Consider the following 23246-nt stretch of genomic DNA (forward strand, 5'->3'; position numbering starts at 1 on the left):
CACACGCACACGCCGGGGGGGTCACGTGCTTCTAAATCTCGCGTCGCCAGGCGAGGCTTTCCTTCCAGCCCGCCTACTGTTAGGCATTATTTTCCAATAGGTATTTCCGTATCCGCTCTAAACGGATATGGATTCCTGCACAGTGAATTAACCCCCCTGTGGAATGAACACAGAGTTGGACGCATTGGATAATAACTCTATGATTGGACGTACGTGGTGCGTCACATACCCAACAAGGTCACGCAGTTTCACGCAGCACTATAGTTTCCAAGAGTGTCAAATATGTAAATATAATTTATATCCTTATTAAAAATACAAATATTACGTTTCAGCAGTATCATATTGCTGTTTCTTTTTATATTCAAAAGAAAGTATTTGATAAACACCGACCGTAAACTACAAATAAATAATCCTTTTACAAAAGGATTATTTGTAATTTGACCGAATACACTTAACCCAAAGATGACTAGATGAGTTGGTGATTTCTTTGAAAGGAACGTCAATGCAAAGCACATGAACATATCCTGATATGTAATATGTTATAACTGTCATATGCGAATGAATGGGAATAAGTGGTGTAGGTGGCTCTGTTCAGGATATTGAAGTGTGACAGCGCCCTCTTGTGGTACGTTTACACATCCACATTGATTATTCCCCATACATACTTTTATGAAGACTTTGTTTAGATGTATTTTTTTTAGATGTTGATATTTGTAGGCTATATTCATATACAAAATGTCAACATCGATAAAATACATCTACGAGTCTACGACAGCCTTGATCTAAGCTGGCTACTGCAGCATATGGTTAGCCTAGTCCAGAACATATTTTAACAAAAGTCAATGTTCTAGCCAGCTGGTCTACCCTTAATCACTGTTTAGATCTTTAAATATTTACATAATTGTATACAATTACACGTAAATAAAGAAATAAACAAGCAAACAAGCAAATAAATCAATAATCAAAATCTTTAATTTTATGAAACAATATGTGCCCCTAAACTACAACGAATCATGTTCGTCATCATCATCATCATTATAGGTATTTCTCTTCCATCCAGTGTTGTTTTTGGCAGCAAATTTAGATTTTAGTTAGTTAGTCATCATAGCTTAGTTTTAATTTAGTTTCCATGTATATTTCATCTGTGACAAAAAGGTAGTCGACGAACATTTTTCGTCTTAGTTTTAGTCGACGAAAACAACACTGATATACTGACCATAGGGGTTAGTAGGGAATCTAGGGATGCACCGAAAGGGAAATTCTTGGCCGAAACCCAATACCGAATAACAGTTGGCCCGAAAACCGAAAACCGAATCTCCGAATATTATTAATGTTATTTGGTCGTACCTACCTGATTTATGGCAAAAGAAATGGTTATGGCAATACTTAACTTAAATAATACACTATTCAGATATATTTTTTCTGCCTATTTGTGCCGAAACCGAATAGGCCGAAAATGCATTTCTACCGAATATTTTCTGCGGCCGAATTTTCGGTGCATCACTAGGGGTTAGGTTAGGGCCTCTCATAGGTTATAGACGATTTTTCAAAAATAGCAGAACTACAAGCTCGTAGCGCGGCACTCTGTGCCACGCTATGAGCTTGTATAGATCTGCTATAGTAGCTAAAGTATAACATAATGCTTAAAACACCAAAAGGGGTTCCCGCCCAGAATATAAGACCACACAGCATCCATTGACTTCATTATTAGAGAATATAAAGCGGTATAGCCTCGGCACCCAGCTTTTTTCCCGTTCGTATCCAGCCAGTTTGCCAATTTATTGTTCTTAAAAGTCCTTAAAGTTTCACTTTAGAAATGTGCAGACATGTTACTACATGTTTACTGTTGAGTGAGACTGAGAAAACAATGTTGCACATTAAAACCCATTTTTTTGGCGGGAACCCATTTTGGTGTGTTAAGCATAATTTATGTTGTACTTTAGCTGTTGAAAAATAGCAGAACATTTTTAACTCTGGGCCTGGGGGGGTCCCTGGAACAACATATTTTCAGATGGGGCTTGGCGGGCAATTACATATGTTTGTGGGGGTCCTTGACATGAAAATGTTTGAGAACCACTGACATAGAAACATGAGGTTTTTCAGAAAACTGTTAGGCATTTGTAGAATCGTCCTCAGACCTAAATGGGTTAGGATAATCATCTGGGGACTTCCAAAACATTATTTGGGGACCCCCAGGGGGGTCCAGACCCCCAGTTTAGGAACCACTGAACTATTATGACAGAGACAGAGCAGATTACACACAAGATACAAGGAGGGGTGGAACAGGCCAGGGTACTTCCTGAATCCTGTCTTTCTATCTGTGGTGGATTCTCTAACTGTCACAAACGCCGCAGGGTTACGTTGATGAATCTCTTTTGTAAGTATGCTTTGTATTATTTATTTGTGATGATGCTATAGGTCCATTGTTGTTCTTGTATCATACTGTAGTTTCAATGTACAGATTATTATTTTTGATAGTATAGGCTATATTGTTTAGACCATGCAGCTATAGAGGCCGAAGCAAAAGTGGAACAATACAATCAAAGTAAAAAATAAAGTATACAGTTAAAAGGGAATAGAAATGATGCGTACATAATGGGATCTAACAAAAATACTTTTTTAAATAGGAAATGGAGAGATGCATTTTCTTCCTTGTGCTCCTGCTAATGGGTAGAGAGGGTAAGTCAAGATTTGTTTTCACCACATTAGTTATGTATATATATATATATATATATATATTAGAGCTGGGACTCGATTAAAAAAATTAATCTAATTAATCAGAGGCTTTGCGATTAATTAATCTAGATTAATCGCATTTTAATCGCATATCAATATTCAACCCGAGAACAGTGAGAAACCTTTTTTTTAAAGGTTTTTTGGTATCCCAGTGAATCAACGAATAGTGACTACAGGATACCACTCATTTTCAACATTTTACTGTCATTAATATACCTGTTGTGGAAATAATAATAAAAAGTCACCCCATTCTGTGTTGCCTAGAACTGGAGGTCTGAAAAAAAGTGACATCACAAAGCTGTACTTACTTCATATTGTTACTGTTTTTTGTCAGACCTCCAGTTCTAGGCAACACAAAATGGGGTGACTTTTTATTATTTCCAGTTTTCAGTACTATAGAAAAGCGCCCAGTGAGAAACGTTCCGCGGTGAAAAAAAAAGGTGCGATTAATTTATCTGTAGTTAATCGCGATAATTTTTTCTGTAGTTAATTAATCTAAATTAATCGCAATTAGTCCCGGCCCTAATATATATATATATATATATATATATACACACACACAAAACTTAACTTTAAACTTGTGGTTATACTTTGTGTATACATGGTGTGTGCTGCAGTGTTGTTTTTGGCAGCAAAATTTAGATTTTAGTATTTGTCGTAGTCTCTTGAATAGTTTTCATTTTAGTTTTAGTCATATTTTAGTCACCTGGAATGTTTTAGTGTGTCTAGTTTTAGTCGACTAAATATCATAGGATTTTATTCGACTAAATCTACAGGTGATTTTGTCGACTAAAATGTATTTTGGTGGGCCTTGATGCCGTCGTAATGACTGTTTCTCTCAATTGCTGAAGATAGCCGCTCTACAAGCCCACAACACATCGCAAAGCGACGCGTTGTGAGCTTGTAGATCTGCTCTTTTCAGGATGCAACCTTGTATAAAATGCCTTATACTGGATCTCTTGTCCTCTATAGTCCCTTCCTAACATTATAGTCTAGTTTTTATTTGTTGACACAATTGCCATGGCTTAGTTTTCATTTAGTTTCCATTTAGTTTTCGTCAGTGAAAAAAGGTAGTCGACAAACATTTTTCATCATAGTTTTAGTCGACGAAAACAACACTGGTGTGCTGCTCTGAAATGCAGTTGCTGGATAACAAATGTATTAGTCTAGCCTATAGTATACAGTATGATTTTGCCACAGTCAACACATTCCCTGTGTTATGCTAATGCTCTGCCCATTGTAATAATAATAATACATTTTATTTATAATGCACTTTACATTCCACGGAATCTCAAAGTGCTACGTAGCACTTTGAGATTCTGTGGAATGTAAAGTGCATTTATAAATCAAATGTATTATTATTAGTATTATTAGACTAGATATTATGAAATGATAAAAACAAAGTATCTTTACCCCAGTAAGCTCAGAGCTACTGCCATCTTTCAATAACCTTGTCCCTTTCAGTGGCACATTTCATTTTACACTTAAACTGAACCTCACGATTATTTAAAATCCTTAGAAATCATAAAAAACAAAGATATAACCATGGCTCATTCGAGAAGCGCCGTAACTCTCTTACAAAGTGTCTTGTGTCTTCTGTTTGTTGTTGTAGGTTCTTGCAAAGATGAGGAAAAGGAAATATGCCCTAAGACAGATATAAACTCCTGTGGTGACTGTATCAGTTCTGGGAGATACTGTGTGTGGTGCAAACAACCGGTGAGTAGAAAATACATTACGATGCATGTGGCCTCATGAAGCAACATTTTCTTCTATATTTTCTGTTCAGAGAATAAATATCTCTGCTGTCAGGAGGAAACCTAATAACTCTAAAATATTCATTTTTCAGGAAATGAAAAATATACATTTTTCAGGAAATTAAGAAAACCTTATATTTTTAAAACAAAGCAATACAGCCTCATCAATTTGGTGTTGTAACTTTATATATTGTCAATTACTTCCATGAGAGGGGGAGAGGTGGTGGAGTTAGTTGCTTTAGCAGACATTTTGAGGGTCCAATGGAGTTAAGAGGTTTTGTCCAAAGCACTTTTTACTACTTTCAATATTTTCTAAACAACACACAGATGTGAAGGGTGTTCAATAGCACTGATTTATGCCAAACAAAAAAAATCTAAAACCTCAAAAATGTAGTTATGATCCTCCTGACAGCAACGATTATGAAAAAGGGAGAATAAGTTAACATTCAGATCTGCTGTTATGCACATGCTGAATGGTTGAATGCCACTAGATCATAAAATCGAGAAGCATGACAGTTGCCATAAGTAATACCCACCAAACAGTACATTTATTTGGCCACAAGACCACAAAATGGAAAGATCATCAGTAGGCTACCAAAAAAGGCAGTATCAGAAGAAGTTTTTTTTCTGCAAATCAGTAACGACATCACTGCAGGGAAACCAAAAACCCGGAAATGGCAAAACAGTAACATTTCAGAATATGTAAATGCTGTGTCAGAAGGACACAGTAAAAACAGTAAGACGCACTGAAGGGCGAGAAGCGTAGGGCGAGGTATAGCGTGCCGTGCACGCATCCACCTGGGTGACGGCAGACTGCTGGGCGAGCACTGGCGCTTTGGCATGGGGGGGGGGGGGGGGGGTCACATCACCATTCACCATATCAGATCAACATGGAATGAATTCTGTACTGGCCATATATGGAGCCTGTCTTGAGTGTACAGGGTTTTATCAGGTCAGATCAACATAATGGAATGTCAGCTCCAACAATATCAACAATATGTCAGATCAACCATATAGAACAGGTCAGCTCCATATATGGAGATCTAAGGGTTGCATCGAGGGCAGTGTCTTGAGTGTACAGGGTTTGATGAGGGCCCAGGTAGGGCCGGGCCTTCATTTTTGGGCCTGTTGAAACTCTAGTTTTTTCCGGCTGCCAGGCGTGGCTGCACTGATAACTTTGGGGCAGGCCTGTGTTTGAATGGACAGGTATCAGTCAAAAGGGAGACATCGAAGAGAGGAATAAGGATCAACATAATGGAATGTCAGAACAGGTCAGCTCCATATATGGAGATCTAAGGGTTTGAGGTTCGAGGTCAGATGTAGGGTTTGCTGGCCAATATTGATGACATCAGGGATCTACGGGCATTCCCATATATGGGCTTAATAATGCTGACATCAGGGAGATCCACCCCTGATGATGTCACGTGATGTCACAAGGCATGACCATATATGGAGGCGTGGGGTGACAGACTGACGGGAAATGCACGTTTTCATAGTAAATCAATAAAAAAAATGAATAAGCTGAATGCTCTCAATATCGTTCACGGTAATGTCTTATAGTGTGTCTTTAACCCAAAGATGTAATCATCCAGTACACATAAAACCAATTGTGTGCGTGCGTGTGTGTGCGTGCGTTCATCCCAGAAAAAGGGAGAAGTAGTTCATGTGGTTAAATGCTTTGTGCGTTTGATTGATTGAATAATTTATTGACCGTTTGAAAAAAATAAAAGAGCACAGGGAAGTATACAGTGTGTGTAGGCCTATAACTATAATAATAGTTCTTCTTTGTATATTTTGCCATTGTTGTCAGGATTTCACCCAACAAGGGGAACAGGACGCGGCTCGCTGTGACACCAGGAGCCAGCTAGAGACGAAGGGCTGCCGTCCGGACCAGATCATATCGCCCGTGAGCAACGTTTCAGTGGTGGAGGACGCTCCGCTGTCCGAGTCCTTCAGTCAACGGGAGTCCGTTCAGCTCTCGCCGCAGGAAATCAATCTCAAACTGAGACCTGGTCAGCACTGTTGTTTTTGGCAGCAATTTTTGATTTTAGTTTTGTCTTAGTGTTAGTCTAGTTTTTGTTGACTAAATATCGTAAGATTTTAGTCGACTAAATCTATACGGCTGATTTACTCGACTGAAATGTGTTTCGTCAGGCCTTGATGCCGTCGTAATGACTGATTTTACACTTGTTGAAAATAGCCGATCTACAAGCTCACAACGTGTCGCGCTGCAACCCGTTGTGAGCGTGTAGATCGGCTATTTTCACCATGCAAACAAGTGTAAAATGGATCTCTTGTCCACTATAGTCCCTCCCTAACATTTTAGTCTAGTTTTCCTTTTTGACGAAATTGTCAATATACTTAGTCTTAGTTTCAGTCATCATCAGCTTAGTTTTCATTTAGTTTCCATTAAACGTCTTAGTTTTAGTCGACGAAATCAACACTGTTGGTCAGTGGAAGCAAAATTGACATGAAGTTGAACAGTAGAACAAGCGTTATCTTGAATCAAGATAACGCTTGTTCTCGTTTTTTTACCCCGTCTGGGGGGGGGGGGGGGGGGGGGGGGAAGCACCCACTGACGTTATAAGAACCTTACGCGCCTGATCTTGATTATTGTCAGAATTATGCTTTGTGACCTATAAGGTCTTGTGTCTGGAATCATGTGTATTGGGAATATTGTTCCATTCGTGTCAACGTTTTTTTCTCTTTCTATAGGGCTGCCAACCACATTTACTGTGCGTTTTAAAAGAGTAGAGGGTTTTCCAGTTGATCTCTATTACCTGATGGACCTGTCCAACTCCATGAAAGACGACTTGCAAAATGTGAAAAACCTTGGACAAAACCTTTTTAAGTCCTTAAATGATATCACTCAGCAGAATGCTCAAATAGGTAAGCCAAGACTATAGCTACCAACAAACAAACACATTTTGTGAGAAACAGTGAACCTTTCATGAAACCAGTGGTGGAAAATAACTAAGCACTTTTACTTAAGTACTGTACTTAAGTACAATTTTGAGGTATTTGTACTTTACTTGAGCATTTCCAATTTCCAATACTTTCAATTTGTACTTTTACTCCACTACAACTATTTGAAAACTTTAGTTACTAGTTTGGAGATATTATTTTTTGATTAGAAAACATACATTAACCACTTCAACCCTATAATTTCGGCCATTTGAAAATAGCCGATCTCTGTAGATCTTTTGAAATGGCACATTCTGCACAATGAGTAGGCTACTTTTTCAATACATTTGCAATTCCGTACTTTTACTTGTAAGTTCTAAATTGCAGTATTGGTACTTTTACTTAAGTAAGACAATATTGATTACTTTTTCCAACACTGCATGAAACAAACAACTGAATATTTAGATGGGGGTAAATAACGGTTATGTCTGGACACTGCAGGATTCGGCGCTTTCGTGGATAAGACGGTCCTGCCCTTTACCAACACCAACAAGGACAAACTGCAATGGCCGTGTGAAGAGAGCGACCAATACTGTCAGGCTGCCTTTGGCTTCAGGCATGTCGTCAGCATAACGTCGGATTCAGAGAAGTTCAAGAGCGAGGTGGAAAAGCAGTATATCTCTGGGAACCTGGACTCCCCCGAAGGGAGTCTGGACGCCATGATGCAAGCTGCCGTCTGCGTGGTAAGAGCACACCTGCTAATAATGAAGGGATAATAATAACATTCCTTTAAACTTGTGTTATAGCAGTGGTTCCCAAACCCTTTCATGTCAAGGACCCCCAAATTGACACTAATCAGCCTCCCATTTGAAGAGAGATAGCCCCATCTCCCCATAAGAGAAGATCTTTATGGTTCTAGCAGTGATTCTCAACCCGTTCAATTTCAAGGACCACCCCAGTTTGACATGCATATTAGTCTACGGACCCCCATTTAATGGCATTGCTATATCTCTGGGACCCCAATTTATATTGTAAAAATCAATGTTAATTTAACTCTGAGAGTGTACAAATGGAACCAAATAGAGAGTTACAGACCCATGCGGGTTCATTTGGTTCCAAACTATCATTTAGTTGGGGACACCGCACTGGAACTCCCTCAAGGACCCCTGGGGGTCCCCGGACCCCACTTTGGGAACCACTGTGTTATAGTGTTTCATATCCAAGTTGCTCCCAAACATGTTGTTGTTGTTGTTGTTGTTCAGGGCGAGATAGGTTGGAGGAACAGCAGCACGAGGCTGATTGTGCTTACCACCGACGATGGATTTCACATGGCGGGGGATGGTAAACTGGCCGGTATACTGGAGCCAAATGACGAGCAATGTCATTTGGTAAACGGTCTTTATGGCATGAGCAATGAAATGGTATGTGTTGGGATTTAAATGAGTTTCCTTTTTTTCTTTGTGTTTTGCCTATAGTATTCTTAGTGTATATACTCTACACACATAAAGAACAACTGTGCTGTACTAGTGTACTGTGTTTCATGGCCGCCCCAATGCTTTTCCAATGGAAGTCACGTGGTTTGACCAAACACCTGTGTTTGATTGCCCCTCCCCCCATCACACACAACTGTTTGGTCAAACCACGTGACTTCCATTGGAAAAGCATTGAGGTGGCCATGAAACACGGACAGCACAGAGCATGTTCATCTGATGTGTGTACGAAGACTATAAGTCACATATTGACTTTGTTTAGCTAAACAATCGACCTTGCTTAACCTAAAAGTATGAATGATTTAGATTTAGTCGACTAAATCTACAGTTGATGTAGTCTACTAAAATGCATTTTGGCGGGCCTTGATGCCGTCGTAATGACTGTTTTTACACCTGATGAAAACAGCCGATCTACAAGCTCTCAATGCGTCGCAGCGCGACACGTTGGGATTTTAGAATGACTGGATCTCTTGTCCACTAGTCCCTTCCTATAACATTTGAGTCTATATAGTTTTTATTTGTTGACGAAATTGTCAATATATTTAGTCTCAGTTTCAATCATCATAGCTTAGTTTTTATTTAGATACCATTTAGTTTTCGTCATTGGAAATAGGTAGTTGACGAACATTTTTCGTCTTAGTTTTAGTCGACGAAATGTCGAAATCAACACTGCAATATAGGAACTATAGTGTAGGGAGGAAAAGCGTTGTGACATCACATGATCCTTGCAACAGATGTAATCTAATGTAATGTAATGTAACGAAACAGGACTTAACGAGTGCTATGATGTTGCATGGCCTAGCAGTACAGTAAGGTTACGGACAAAAATGCATATACATTTTAAGTGGTTTGAAGTTGTTCAAACATAGAGTTAGATTGTGTTAAATATGATAAAAATGCTAAAGAATTGAAACGGAAATGGCAGCTTCCTTACTCGGATTTCGGGAGGTGTAGTTCCAGACTCTATATATATATATAGCATTCGGAGATTGTGGAATTGTAAAATAAAATAAAGGCAAAAGCCACACAAAAAACATAAAAAAAGAAACAGAGGTCATTATAATCTGCTGAAGTATGATGTTTTTTTGACGTTTTGTGAGTGTTTAATCAAACATATCTCTTTGCAGGACTACCCATCTGTTGGTCAATTAGCTACACAATTGCAAAGAAATAATATTCAGCTCATCTTTGCTGTGACAAAAGAAATGGCGAAAGTATACACGGTAAATACGTTTTAACTGTTTGTGTCTATACTTGTTTGTTTGTTTGTCAGTTTTACAAACTTTGCTTTGTTGTATCATTTATTATTGGATACCGTTACGATGTTATTGTAATGGACCTATTTTTCATCTCTTATCACAGGAACTCAGTCAAATGATTCCAAAGTCGGTGGTGGGAGTTCTGTCAACCAATTCTGATAATGTTGTTGATCTGATCAAAGACGCCTACAATGTGAGTTTTAAAATCTTCCCTATACAATTTAAAAATTACAATTTACAATTTAGGCATTTAGCAGACGCTCTTAATCCAGAGCGACTTACATTAAGCAAGAACAAAAAACCATGGGAATACATCACATAAAAACATTTATCAAGAAACATGCGTAAGCTAAGAAAGTAACAGTGGAATATATATAATGAAGCTATACATATAAACTATACATCTATACTACTATGCTATACATATGTACTATGACGTGCTATGACTACATACAATGCAATTATAGTGCTGTCTACATAACATGCTATAAGTCTGTATCAAATGCTATCTAAGTCTACAGAAATGCTATCTAAGGGGGTGGGGTAAGTGCTATACTTGCCCTGATAGCATGTTTGATCTTTTCGCGTTTGGGTAAAAATAGTGACGCCCTTGGCTTGGGAGATTGACAAGCTACGTCCACATCGTCTACTCCGGCCTTTGTGAACACGCCAGACAGTTTTTAAGTTGCTTGATTGTGTATTTAGATATTTGACATACATTTTAGCTGCCCCGCCCCCCTTCCCATATACAAACCCATTGTAACTTCAAACTCCTTATAATGAACTTTTGTAATATATTCATTACAAAAACCCGCCCGTGGTTCTATAGCGACCGATATTGTCCTTCTAAAACGTGAAAGTCCAAAATAAACCGGGCGCTAGGCTACTGCGTTCTGTCTTCCTGCGTGGTGATTGGTGAAGCAGTGAATAGGGGCGCCATTTACGCGAACCCGAAAAGATATATCCATGCTCGCCTCTCGTCTCCGCATTCTTCTGTCGGTTTAACAGACCAGCCATGCTTTGTTTGTCTACCGACAGAGCTTGTCCTCCAAAGTCATTCTGAAGGTGCACGGTGATCTCCCTGAGGGTGTGAAGGTGACCTACACCCCTATTTGTCCTCATCCAGGACCTGCGGGCGACACCACAGGGGTCTGTGAGAAAGTGGGTGTGGCAATGGAGGTACGTTTGAACACATTTTGGTTACACACAAATGTGCACAAATGTGTGCACACGCACGCACACACGCACGCACGCACGCACGCACACACATACACACACACACACACACACACACACACACACACACACACACACACACACACACACACACACACACACACACACTGTAAATATACATACTACATAATTTATATATATATATATATATATATATATACATACTACATAGTGGCAGAGCTGCACCCCAAAAAGTTAATATTACACAGTATGACAACAATATGTGTATGACAACAATTGAAGTATTGTTCTGTTACCCTGTAGTAGGTGTAGGCTATAGCTAGAAAACCAATCATATTGAGTATAATTCACTATCCCAACCTATTAATAATTTATTATTAATGAATTTAGTGACATAGACCATATCTCCTGAAGAACTAATAATTAAACTAAGTGTGGGTCCTTTAGAATAACCATGAATTAATTACTCATTATATCAACATTAGCTCATCTAAATATTGTGTTATATCTGTGCGGAATAGTAACTAATTATACACTTACATTACCATGGTATCAGTCAGTGTTGTTTTCGTCGACTAAAACTAGGGCGAAAAATGTTCGTCGACTACCTTTTTGGCGAAAACTAAATGGAAACTAAATGAAAACTAAGATATGATGACTAAAAGTAAGACTAATTATATTGACAAATAAAAACTAGACTAAAATGTTAAAAACAGACATTCCTGGTGACTAAAATGTGACTAAAACGAACGGAAAACTATTCAAAAGACTATGACTAAAACTTCAAAAAATCTAAATTTGCTGCCAAAAACAACACTGGTATCAGTCACGGAATGAAGATAATAATTCACCGTCTGAACCCTTCAACCCCCCAGATTTCCTTTAATGTCACTGTGACTGCAGACAGATGTGAGGAGCCCTCCGTTTTCTACATCGGCCCACAGGGCATCGAGGACAAGCTGAAGGTGACCATATCGACGCACTGTGACTGTGACTGCAATGACCGTCCGGAGGCCACCGGCTGCAACGGCAATGGCCGGCTCAACTGTGGCACATGCAAGTAAGCCATGAGGAGACGTCGTGGGTACATGGGAGGGCTTATTTACTGTTTCTCACCTGTGGCACATGCAAGTAAGCCATGAGGAGGCGTGGGTGCATGGGAGGGCTGTACTGTTGTACTGTTGTTCCTTCAATCGTTCAAGTAACATGAGTATTGTCTGTATCAGTGTTGTTTTTGGCAGCAATTTTCTATTTTAGTTTTAGTCATAGTCTCTCCTTTGAATAGTTGTCATTTAGGTTTTAGTCACCCGGAATGTTTTAGTGTTAGTCTACTTTATTCGACTAAGTATTATACGATTTTAGTAGACTAAATCTACAGTTGATTTGGTCGACTGAAATGTGTTTTGGCGGGCGTTGATGCCGTCGTAATGGCTGATTTTACACTTGCTCAAAATAGCCGATCTAAGACTTGTAGACGTAGACTCCATCTTTAAGTCTATATGTATTATTTTGACATTTCAGTCGCTCGCTCCAATACATAATGTTCTGTCTGCAGTTGTGACTCCGGCTTTGTGGGGCCGAAGTGTGAGTGTGAGATTGGAGTCAAGGACGAGAGCGCCATGAGGGCGTCTTGTCGGAAGAACGGCTCACTCACCGATTGCGAGGGGCCGGACCGTGGAGTGTGTCAGTGCGGCAGGTATGTAGGCTACGTCTCTAAATGTTATGATGAATTGAAAACGGCGGACCCTCTTGTAAACAAGTGTAATGCTTTGTTTATGGCGTCGTCCACTCACAGTTAAAGGGACACTTCACCCTTTTTGCAAAATAATATATGTAAATGACGTTTAGAAGATTTAGAACACTTTCCTGGGGGTCTTTATGTGTGTAATATGTGGTTTTAGATATTTTAGATTTTAGCAGTGAGCCCAGTGTCTCTGATGTCATCAACACTGGGCTCACTTCCTTCCTGGACTACAATTCACATAATGCTTTGGTGCACTGCTCCTCCTTGTGGATAGGGGGGAGGGCTGTCTGACTATAAGACAACATGTAGTCCAGGAAGGAAGTGAGCCCAGTGTCCATGACATCATAGACACTGGGCTCACTGCTAAAATCTAAAATATCTAAAACCACATATTACACACATTAAGACCCCCCTTTTTTGCAAAAAGGGTAAAGTTTCCCTTTAACAGTTTTTGTATTTAGTTGTGCTTGAAATGTACTGTAATTCTGCAAACAGTTAATAAATACTTCAATCAATAAATCAATCAATAAATCAATCAATCAATCAATCAAAAAGGTGCCTGTGCAACCACCTGGAGCAAGGCGGCAGCAGCTACCACGGTGCCCACTGCGAATGTGACGACGAACACTGCGAGATGTTCCAGAATAAACTCTGTGGAGGTACGTACTGTATACTGTAGTGCCTGACAGTGATGGAAAAAGTACTCAATTGTTTTACTTAAGTAAAAGTACCAATACTGGAATTTAGTGGAGTGAGCTTGTAGATGTAATACTATACCGGTGAGTTTGTAGATCTGTATTTTCATTACAGGCTTTTATAGGTGTTCCAGTATTCTGTTAAATAAGTATTGTCCTGCCTTGCGAATCACTGTCATGCAGGACATGAGGACACCACCAATTACTGATTCTGCCCGTCCTTCTCCTCTTTAAGGGAATGGCAAGTGTGGCTGTGGCATTTGTAGTTGCAATGAAGGATGGGAGGGCGACGCCTGTCACTGTGCAAAGTACGACACGGACTGTCGCACCCCTGGCAGCACCTCCGTGTGCAGCGGCAGAGGCCAATGCGAGTGTGGTCTGTGCAAGTGTGACAGCGGATACCAGCCACCCTTCTGCATAGAATGTGACAGCTGTGACGATTACTGTGTGACCAACAAGTAAGAAGGGGTGGGGTGTCACAGATCTTTTTTATTTATTTTTTCTTATTTATTTTTAAACTTTAACACTCAAAAGTAGTATTTAAATGTACAAATAGGCTACCGTCTACCTTACAAGCTATAGACGGGGACACATCATACACAAATATATTATAGCACTAAAAGTGGTTCTCATAATCACAGAGGAAGATCTTTTGGTGCTATATAGTACCTATCTTAAAGCGTTATAGGACTTTTGTCAAATGTTCTCTATTCTATGATTATTCTATCAATTACTCTTGACATTATTGGGGTGCATTAATTAAGCCAGCCATGTTGAGTTGCACAGCGACCTTGTCTGATATGATGCCAATCTTTTCTTTTTCAGAGACTGCATTGAATGTCTGGCTTACGACAAAGGCCCCTTGAAGAAAACCTGCGCAGACTCGTGCACAAGCGTCGAGCACAGAGAGGTGACCGAATTCACGCTAACAAAGAGATGCAAACAGAAGGACTCCGAGAACTGCTGGATGTTTTACAGTATCGAACAACTGGACAGTGAGGACGGAAAAGCTAGATACAGAGCTGAGGTCAAACCTATTGAGACCAGAGGTAACTAGAACTGCACTCTGTCAACCGCTGTAAACTGTGGAATCTCAGTATCTCTGTGAAGGAACGTTTGAAATGTCTAATTATTAGGTGTAACTATTTGCTACCTATCTACTTTATGCATGTAAACAACTAGTATTATTAAGTATGGTTCAAGTTTCTATCTATATAAGAAATACACTTTTATCAATTTAGAAATATTCTAGATCCCTTTTTAGTTTTTCAAAGAAAAATAAATCATTGATATGTGATGAAAAAAAGGTATATAAACTGAATTAAAATATGTTATACAGTATAATTATTTTATTATTTATTGTAAATTGTCAATTGTTTTAAATGTATTTAATCTTGGACTATAGTGATATTAATACTAAATCATGATCAGAGTAATATGTGTCTCTAACTTCAATTTCTGTAATAATACTTGTAAGTTGACTAGCGGTATACTGTGGTTACTTTGCGCCAAAAACCGAGACAGCCACCCGCCATTTTATGCGTATGCCAATAAAACAGCAAATGTGCCTGGTTTGCTGGGACCAGACTACACAAATGACCATATTTCTTACGTCATCATTGAGAGCTAGTCATACATATACACACCACGTACTCTGGTCCCAGCAGATCAGGCACAATTTGCTATTTTATTTTTACTGATTATGTATATAGTATACGTATGACTAGCTCTAAATGATGACGTAAGACATACGTATACATATACATATACTATATAGAGTATGTATAGTTGAAACTGCCCCTCAATCGTTTCTGAGATACAGGGCTTTGAATGCACATAGCTTAGAATGGAAGTGGATGCGCGTGTATTTTCAAAATGGCCGCAGCCACTGTCCTACTTGCATGTTGTTGTGTTAGCGAATGGTGGCTAACGATATCGGATCAAATCATGGATTAAAGAATGTAAACCGTGGAACACGAGAGTCTCGTGTTTGGCGGGCTAGGGTACTAATTTAACCCTCCGTGGTCACCGTTCATGGCGGGCACACTCAGGATTTAATTGCGTATCATTTATGAACTACTTTAAACTTGGTGTCCGAGTGTATAATTGTACGTCTCTAAATGTTATGATGAATTGAACAAGGTTCTTCCACTGACTCCACTCGCAGTTGGGGTTTGTATTGATTCAATGTCCCTAATTTTGGACATGGCAGCTGAACCTTTTCAGAATATATATATATTTTTAAAGAATTGCAAAATGTTCAAAAATTGCAGATCTACAAGCTGTGATATTTTCACTATTCTTCGGACACCAAAGTATTTTAGGACTTGTGGTTAAATTGCACCTAGTCTCGTATGGCCAGACTGATGCCTCCATAGAGTTATGAACTGTTGCCACAATTTTAAAATGTTTCCAGTCATACATTCTGAGATTGTGGAATAGTTGTCTGACTATACGCGAGACTATATTGCACCTAAAACTACAGTATTACAGACTTATACAAGCCCATGATGAACAATTTTTCTTTATATTCATCGCCATTTTCTAGAATGCCCCGTGTTGCCAAACGTCTACCTCATCATCTTGGCCTCCGTTGGGGGCGTGGCTGTCATCGGCCTGCTCTTACTGGTGCTCGCCAAAGTACTCATCACCCTAAACGACCGCAAGGAGTTCAAGAAGTTCGAAAACGAGAGGAGGAATCCCAACTGGGCAGAGGTGAAACTTACTATTATATAAATATTGTCTACTTTGTAGATTTTGAATATTATTACAAAACATATACGTTACCCTGCACTTCACTTTTGAAAATAGCCGATCTACAAGCTCCCAATGTGTCCGATCTACAAGCTCACAATGTGTCCGATCTACAGGCTCACGATGTGTGTTGTGATGGGACGCATTGTGAGCTTGTAGATCTGCTATTTTAAAAACAACTTGTGAAATTTGTACTTTCTACTTACTTTTGTACTTTTACTGTGAAGTAAAAAAAATTATATTTCTGACTTTTAACAGAGTAAGCTATTTCTACATTGCAGCATTGATACTTAAGTCAAATATTTTAGTACTTTTTCCACCATGGCCACCATTGCTAGTTTTTTTGCTAAAATGTTCTAAAATCGTCAACAAGCTCACAACATGTTGCGTCGCGACACGTGTGAATTATTTTTGAATAGATTAAGTTTAAAATTGTATTATTATTATTATTACTGTGAAAACCAAGTACAATGGCGAATAGGAAAAAAATAGATGCTACAGTAAGTTAACCAATTTAGCTGGGAACCCCCTGGAGCCCCCCTCAAGTACCCCCTGCCCCCCCTCCCCCTCAAGGACCCCCTGGAGCCCCCCTCAAGGACCCCCTGCCCCCCCTCAAGGACCCCCTGGAGCCCCCCCCCCCCCCCCCCCCCCCCGTCAAGGACCTCTGTGGTTCCACGGAATCACTGCCTTACAATGGCCTCCTATGTCCTACTACTACTGTATATCTCTGCTGTCCGGAGGAAACCTCATAACTCCAAAATGTTCATTTTTCAAGGAAATAATATAAATGAAAAAGGTCAGATTTCACGGGGGCCAGTTTCGAATTGCAGACGTCCGTCCGTCGGTGCCCTTTGAGAGCAGTTTTGAAGGAGTCAAGGGATTTGCATGTCTTAATGGCTGTTGTATAAGGCATTCCACAACATCATGTATAGCCATTCTCCCCTATATGTAGCATGTACAGTGCACGTATATGGAAACTAACGGGAGGGTTTTTGTCCCTCAACAGGCTGACAACCCGATGTTTGTGAAAGCCACCATGACCACGACAAACCCCATGTTCACTGGAGGAGAGTGACCGCTGCCCTGCACACACACAGCCAATTTATTCTGGACTACGGTGGTTCTCAAAATCTTTCACTTCCAGGACACCCTGTTTGATGTGCATTAGGCCATGGACCATATAACCGCAGCCATCTTACCATAATTATAAGTTAATGGCAAGGTGCTAACAAGGTGCAACTTCCATTGGCAGCCCATTCATCCAAACAGAAAAGTCTGTTGTATTATCTGATTGTATCTGATTGATTGTATTACACAACGTCAAACTCACCAACATTGCAGCTGTACGAAAAGCTTGAATTATCCTCTTTCTATCCTCAAAGTGTTTGTTTCATAAAACTTCACTGTAGACATATTATGAGCTACTTTCTGTCTAAGTGTTGCAGTTTGGAAGTCACTCAACTCCCCTACGCACCACCTGCTTTGAATTTGCACATAATGCAGGAGGCAGTGGCATGTTGCTTTACTGAAAACGAGTGCTTCCAAACTCTGATGGCAAGATGGCCGCTGTCTGCAAATGGTCAATAGACATTCATTTGATTAAAATAATATACATGTCAGCGACTCCAATCTACACTGTAAAATCTTCAGTGTTTATTGAACTCTGAGAGTGGAGAAATGGAACCAAATGGACCCTTACAGGTGCATTTGGTTCCATTTGTCCACTCTCAGAGTTACAGACTCGCTACGGTCCATTTGCACACCTGGTGGTACCCAGACCCGATGCTGTACTGTACATGTAATGTGGAGGGGATGGAACTGGAATATTGTTGCACTTTCATATGTCTTTAACATGGCAACGATTTACATTTACTCAGGTACATCCTGTAAGTATCTTTTAGAATAAATTGTAGTTTAGTTTTAATGCAACATAATTTTCACTTTTACTCAAGTATATTTATGAAGAAATGTTTTTCAACTTTCATTGTTTAAACGATTTGGCTTGCAGTTTTACCCATGTTTTATTCTTCAGAGACTAGAAATATTGTTATATTTTTAGATTCAGGCGACCCTTAATTGACCTATAGCCAAGCCCCTCCTCAAACTGCTATGGTCCAATCACAGCTAACCATGACGTGAGTTTGACAAACCTCTCCACCAATAGTTTTCCTATATGATAAAACATTGTTTAAAAAAAGAAATGTCACGCACATATCTTTCCAGTGCATACGGCAGACCTTGTTGACGGATTTGGGAGAGACTTTGAAGGTCTGGTGCCAAAAATGAACCAGTATTTAATGTGTAAAATCCATGATATTTACACCGGAATGAATGAGCTCGAGGAATGAAGTGGGAGAGGCTTAAAGGTGAATTTAAATCTGTCTTGCTTTTGTTTTTTACCACCACATGTTGTCTATATGAGACCACCTATAGTCATTAGGTGAGAGCTCATTTGCCAAATACTTCTTCTATATCTGTACACATTCACAGTCAGGTTCCTTCTGGTAATTGTCAACACTGACAGTATGACTTTTAAATTTGAAACCAAGTTCTTCCCGCCATTTCAGATTATGGGTGTAATTTCATGCAGGAATCTTCCTGTAGTCTGGACTATAATTTGGCAAAATATACTGTAGGAGGGCCATTCGGAACCAGTAGCTGTCCGTTTCAATCAAAGTAACCAGTGTCTATATATACCCTCAATTTAAGTACTTTGGGATGGAGGTGGTTATTAATGTTCTCGCTGAGGAGGTGACTTTGACAAGAGAACAGTTCTGCATTTTGTCTTGGCACACTTCTGCATTTTGTTATGGAGGAACATCATGGTTGCCTCGCTTTTTTAAATGACTTTGTTTATATTACACAAAAATCATCGCTGGCTCCTACATTCTCTAGATCCGTTGACTATAGTTAATTTCCCCTCGTTCTCTCTCTGACTAAATACCTCGAATGCATATGTAAATATTTGTATTGTGTTGTGATGCAACTGGAATGTATGTTATCTACCTTGTTATTATGTTACATTTGCTTATTGAATATGTCTGTGTGTATAATAACAATGTAATGATACACACATATTTTTCTATTTTAGTTATTGCTAGGCCTGCTTACTGCATGGTCTGTAGACTTTTGTATCTGCAAAATATCACAAATAAACTAGAGATGATTGTTCAGTACAATTGATAGCCTTTCATTTTGCTCTTTCCCATCGGAGGTTAGATATAGGCTACTTTAGAAAGACTATATCTACCCAGCACAGACACCAGTGTTGTTTTCGGCAGCAAATTTTGATTTTAGTTTTAGTCATAGTCTCTGTAATAGGTTTGATTTAGTTTTAGTCACATTTTAGTCGCCTGGAATGTTTCTGTGTGTTAGTCTAGTTTTAGTCAACTAAATATCATAAGATATTAGTCAACTAAATGTACACTTGATTTAGTCGACTGAAATGTATTTTGGCGGGCCTTGATGCCGTCGTAATGATTGTTTTTACATTTTCTGAAAATAGCCGATCTACAAGGTCAGAACGCTTCGCAGCGTGACGTGTTGTGAGCTTGTAGATCTGCCACATAATTTATAATAATAATAAATAATGGAGTCTGAAAAGGTGGGTTTTCAGACTACGGCGGAAGATTGCAGGTTGCAGTTCTGACTGCAATGGGAAGTGCATTCCATAGTTTTGGAGCAAGAAGGGAGAAGAGTTTGGGACGTGTGGAGCTTCGTCCCGTCCCTGTTATAGCGCCACCAGGAGCCCGACTTTTGTAAAACCCATTTTTTTTATATTAGTCCTCGTTACACAGTATCTCTATAGTCATGTGCTCAAGATAGATCTGTCCGATATTCCATCCTGATTGGCTAACATTGGCTTTAAAAATTTGCAGGATTGGCCCCGTTTTGAACAAAAAGCCTCAAATCATGAACGCAGTGTGCAATTTACGTGAAATCTTTCACAGACTTTCTACTAGGCTGAAGAATACATCCCACCCTTTTCACATTGGCCGGCCTGTTATAGGGCCACCAACAGGTGGAAAACAGTTTAGGAACAAAACGCCTCAAATCATCCAATTCGAAGAAGTAAGAAGTAGTAAGAACAAATGGCACCCTTTTCACATTGGCTTATTATAGCGCCACCAGGAGGCCACAACCTGACCTGCACTGGTGCCCTGAGGGGCACCTTTTCTATAGTTGTTTTTTGTTACCTGAGACTGCCTTTTGAGCTTCATGTAGATCTGCTATTTTCAATAGTTTGGGTCCCGGGCAAAAACATTTTTAGGAACCACTGCCTCTACCCTCCTGCCCTCTGTGGATCAAACCTCTGCGACCACATGCAGCACAAAACGAGTCTCAGAGCTGAAAACGTATATATAAGTAGGCCCTACAGCTGTTCCTTATTAGTCCTTATAGGCCTACCTTCAACTGAGCTGTAGTTACGTAAGAGAGTCATGGGAACCTAACAGGGTCCAGAGTCCTCCTGGTAGAACCCACCTTATTCTGGCAGCCACTTGTAGGAAACACAGTGGCACTGCTGTGTCTCTCTCTCTCTCTCTCTCTCTCTCTCTCTCTCTCTCTCTCTCTCTCTCTCTCTCTCTCTCTCTCTCTCTCTCTCTCTCTCTCCCTCTCTCTCTCTCTCTCTCTCTCTCCCTCTCCCTGCTACATGTGTCTGGTCGGTACTTTGGTTAATGAGTTGAGAAGCAGACAAGGTTGACAAGGTGGAAAGACTATTAGCAACCATCCAGGAGACACACGTACACGTTCGTCTGTGACCTCACCTTCACGCAAGCAGGTAAGCAATAATGTTTGACTGGCGCAGCAGGTGCCATAATGTTTGTTCAGCGCTCAACCATTTTCCTCTGCGGTGTTGTGTTGTGTGGTCCTTTTGTGTCGTCAGCTGGCTCTGTTGTCGTGTGGCTTTGGACACAGGCAGGCAGATGATAATGCACATATTATCATGGCGTCATCATACAGTAGCATGAAGTCAGACCATTTGGAAGTCACATATATCACTCTATGGTCTTTTATGGTTGTACAGTTTAGAAGTATTCTCCTCTGCCGGTCATGTGTTTGGGTAGTTCTTCTCACCACTGGTTTCTTGTGGAGTTGTTTTTCAGCGTCAGTTCAGTTCAAACGGTGATTTACAGTGATTTAGATTGTGGGATTATATGGAGGACTATATGCCGGAGGCCATGTATGCTCTCATTCATTGTAAGGCTAAAACCATGCATTGCCTGCGTGTGCGTGCTCGTGTGCGTGTCTATAGACCTGATACTGTAAATCAGTGGGTGCACTCTTTGTGAACTTCTCTCCCGGTGCAGGCTATGCACCGGCATGTACACAAACGTGTCTATATGTGTGTGCACTGATGCATGTGCTCATAACATACACCAGTACAGTGTGTGTGTGTGTGTGTGTGTGTGTGTGTGTGTGTGTGTGTGTGTGTGTGTGTGTGTGTGTGTGTGTGTGTGTGCGTGCGCAGCACCGTCAGGAGAAGACCGTAACCTTCCCTAGTTGGGAATGTTCCCATGTTACTCTCGTCTCTAATCAGCAGCATTTCGGAAAGGGGGCTCCTGTGTCCAAGTTGCTGCATGACTTCAGTTTAACAAAAGCTGGCAGAGCCCCCCATTACGGACTAACGCACGAGAGTGCATCTCTCGGCCGGCCAGCCTCTCCTCTCTCCCCTCTTTATTTAATGGCCTGCCGAATTCTCTTGAACTATGCCGAAGTGTTCGACGATAGGCCCCGATGCCCTGGTCCAAATGGGCCTCATCAGAGTGATGGTTGAATGGTCCAGTCTTCTTCTGAGACAGAGGAGCCAGTGTGGAGACAGCACAGCATGCAACAGGAGAGAGAGAGAGAGAGAGAGAGAGAGAGAGAGAGTGCATGGGGGGAGAGAGAGGAGGGATGAGGTCGAGTCAGGTGCTTTAAACCCTGCAAGACCCGGATATATTTCTACTAGCAAAAAAAGAGATTTCAACCTTTCGGATGGTGTCGTAGGAGTACTTTGGAGAGGAAAATATTAAAATAAATGTTTTATGCAAATGTTACGCACATTTATAATAATAATTAATATTAATCATTTACATTTGGGGGATATATTTCACAAGAATAAATGTACATGTTCTAGATATTGCAGGCATTTTGCTTACTTTTTGTTGAAGAGAGGTTAGCTGCATGTACAGCAGTATAAACAACATTTAGCAATAGAGGAACTAAGTTCAAATACCGTTGCTGTCAGGAGGAGGAAACCACCTAACTCCATTTCCTTTTTTTATATAAAATCTGTTGTATTGAAGACCCTTTACGTTGGTTAAAAAAATAGAAAGTGCTTTGGACAAAACCTCTTAACTCCATTGGGCCCTCAAACTCTCGCCCTAGCAATTGACAATATATATAAAGTCGCAATACCAACTTTGATGAGGCGGTATTGCTTTGTTTTAACTTTTATAAATATATGTTTTTTTCCATTTCCAGAAAAATTGACATTTTGGAGTTAAGTGGTTTCTTCCCGACAGCAGAGATATGTTTCTTTAGAAATAAGTTAAATAAACCAGGGGTCTGCAACCTTTTTTAAATGAAGTGCCATGTTTTTATTTTCTAGATCGTCAGTGTGCCATATCAACATTAATTAATTTTAATGACACCACAGGAAAAAATCCAACATATTTTGCTTGTCAACAAATGTTTCCTTCTTTTTAAATATTTTCTTTCACGTTGTTATA

The 23246-nt window shown here is 39.9% G+C and overlaps 1 protein-coding gene across 1 annotated transcript; it reads left to right on the plus strand.

The window, feature by feature from the left end:
- The first annotated feature begins 2274 nt into the window (after positions 1-2274).
- itgb2 (integrin, beta 2) lies at positions 2275-19706 on the plus strand. Its single transcript, XM_083775955.1, has 17 exons — positions 2275-2377; positions 2628-2679; positions 4349-4452; positions 6301-6502; positions 7206-7379; positions 7896-8137; positions 8657-8815; positions 10012-10107; positions 10247-10336; positions 11182-11322; positions 12216-12400; positions 12896-13036; positions 13640-13743; positions 14015-14237; positions 14605-14828; positions 16328-16494; positions 17540-19706. The coding sequence occupies exons 2-17, from the start codon at positions 2631-2633 to the stop codon at positions 17606-17608; spliced, it is 2370 nt and encodes a 789-aa protein (XP_083632081.1). The 5' UTR covers positions 2275-2377; positions 2628-2630; the 3' UTR covers positions 17609-19706.
- The last annotated feature ends 3540 nt before the right edge of the window (positions 19707-23246 follow it).

Source organism: Protomyctophum parallelum, assembly GCF_964188405.1.
Source record: "Protomyctophum parallelum genome assembly, chromosome: 11".
Taxonomy (NCBI): Eukaryota; Metazoa; Chordata; class Actinopteri; order Myctophiformes; family Myctophidae; genus Protomyctophum; species Protomyctophum parallelum.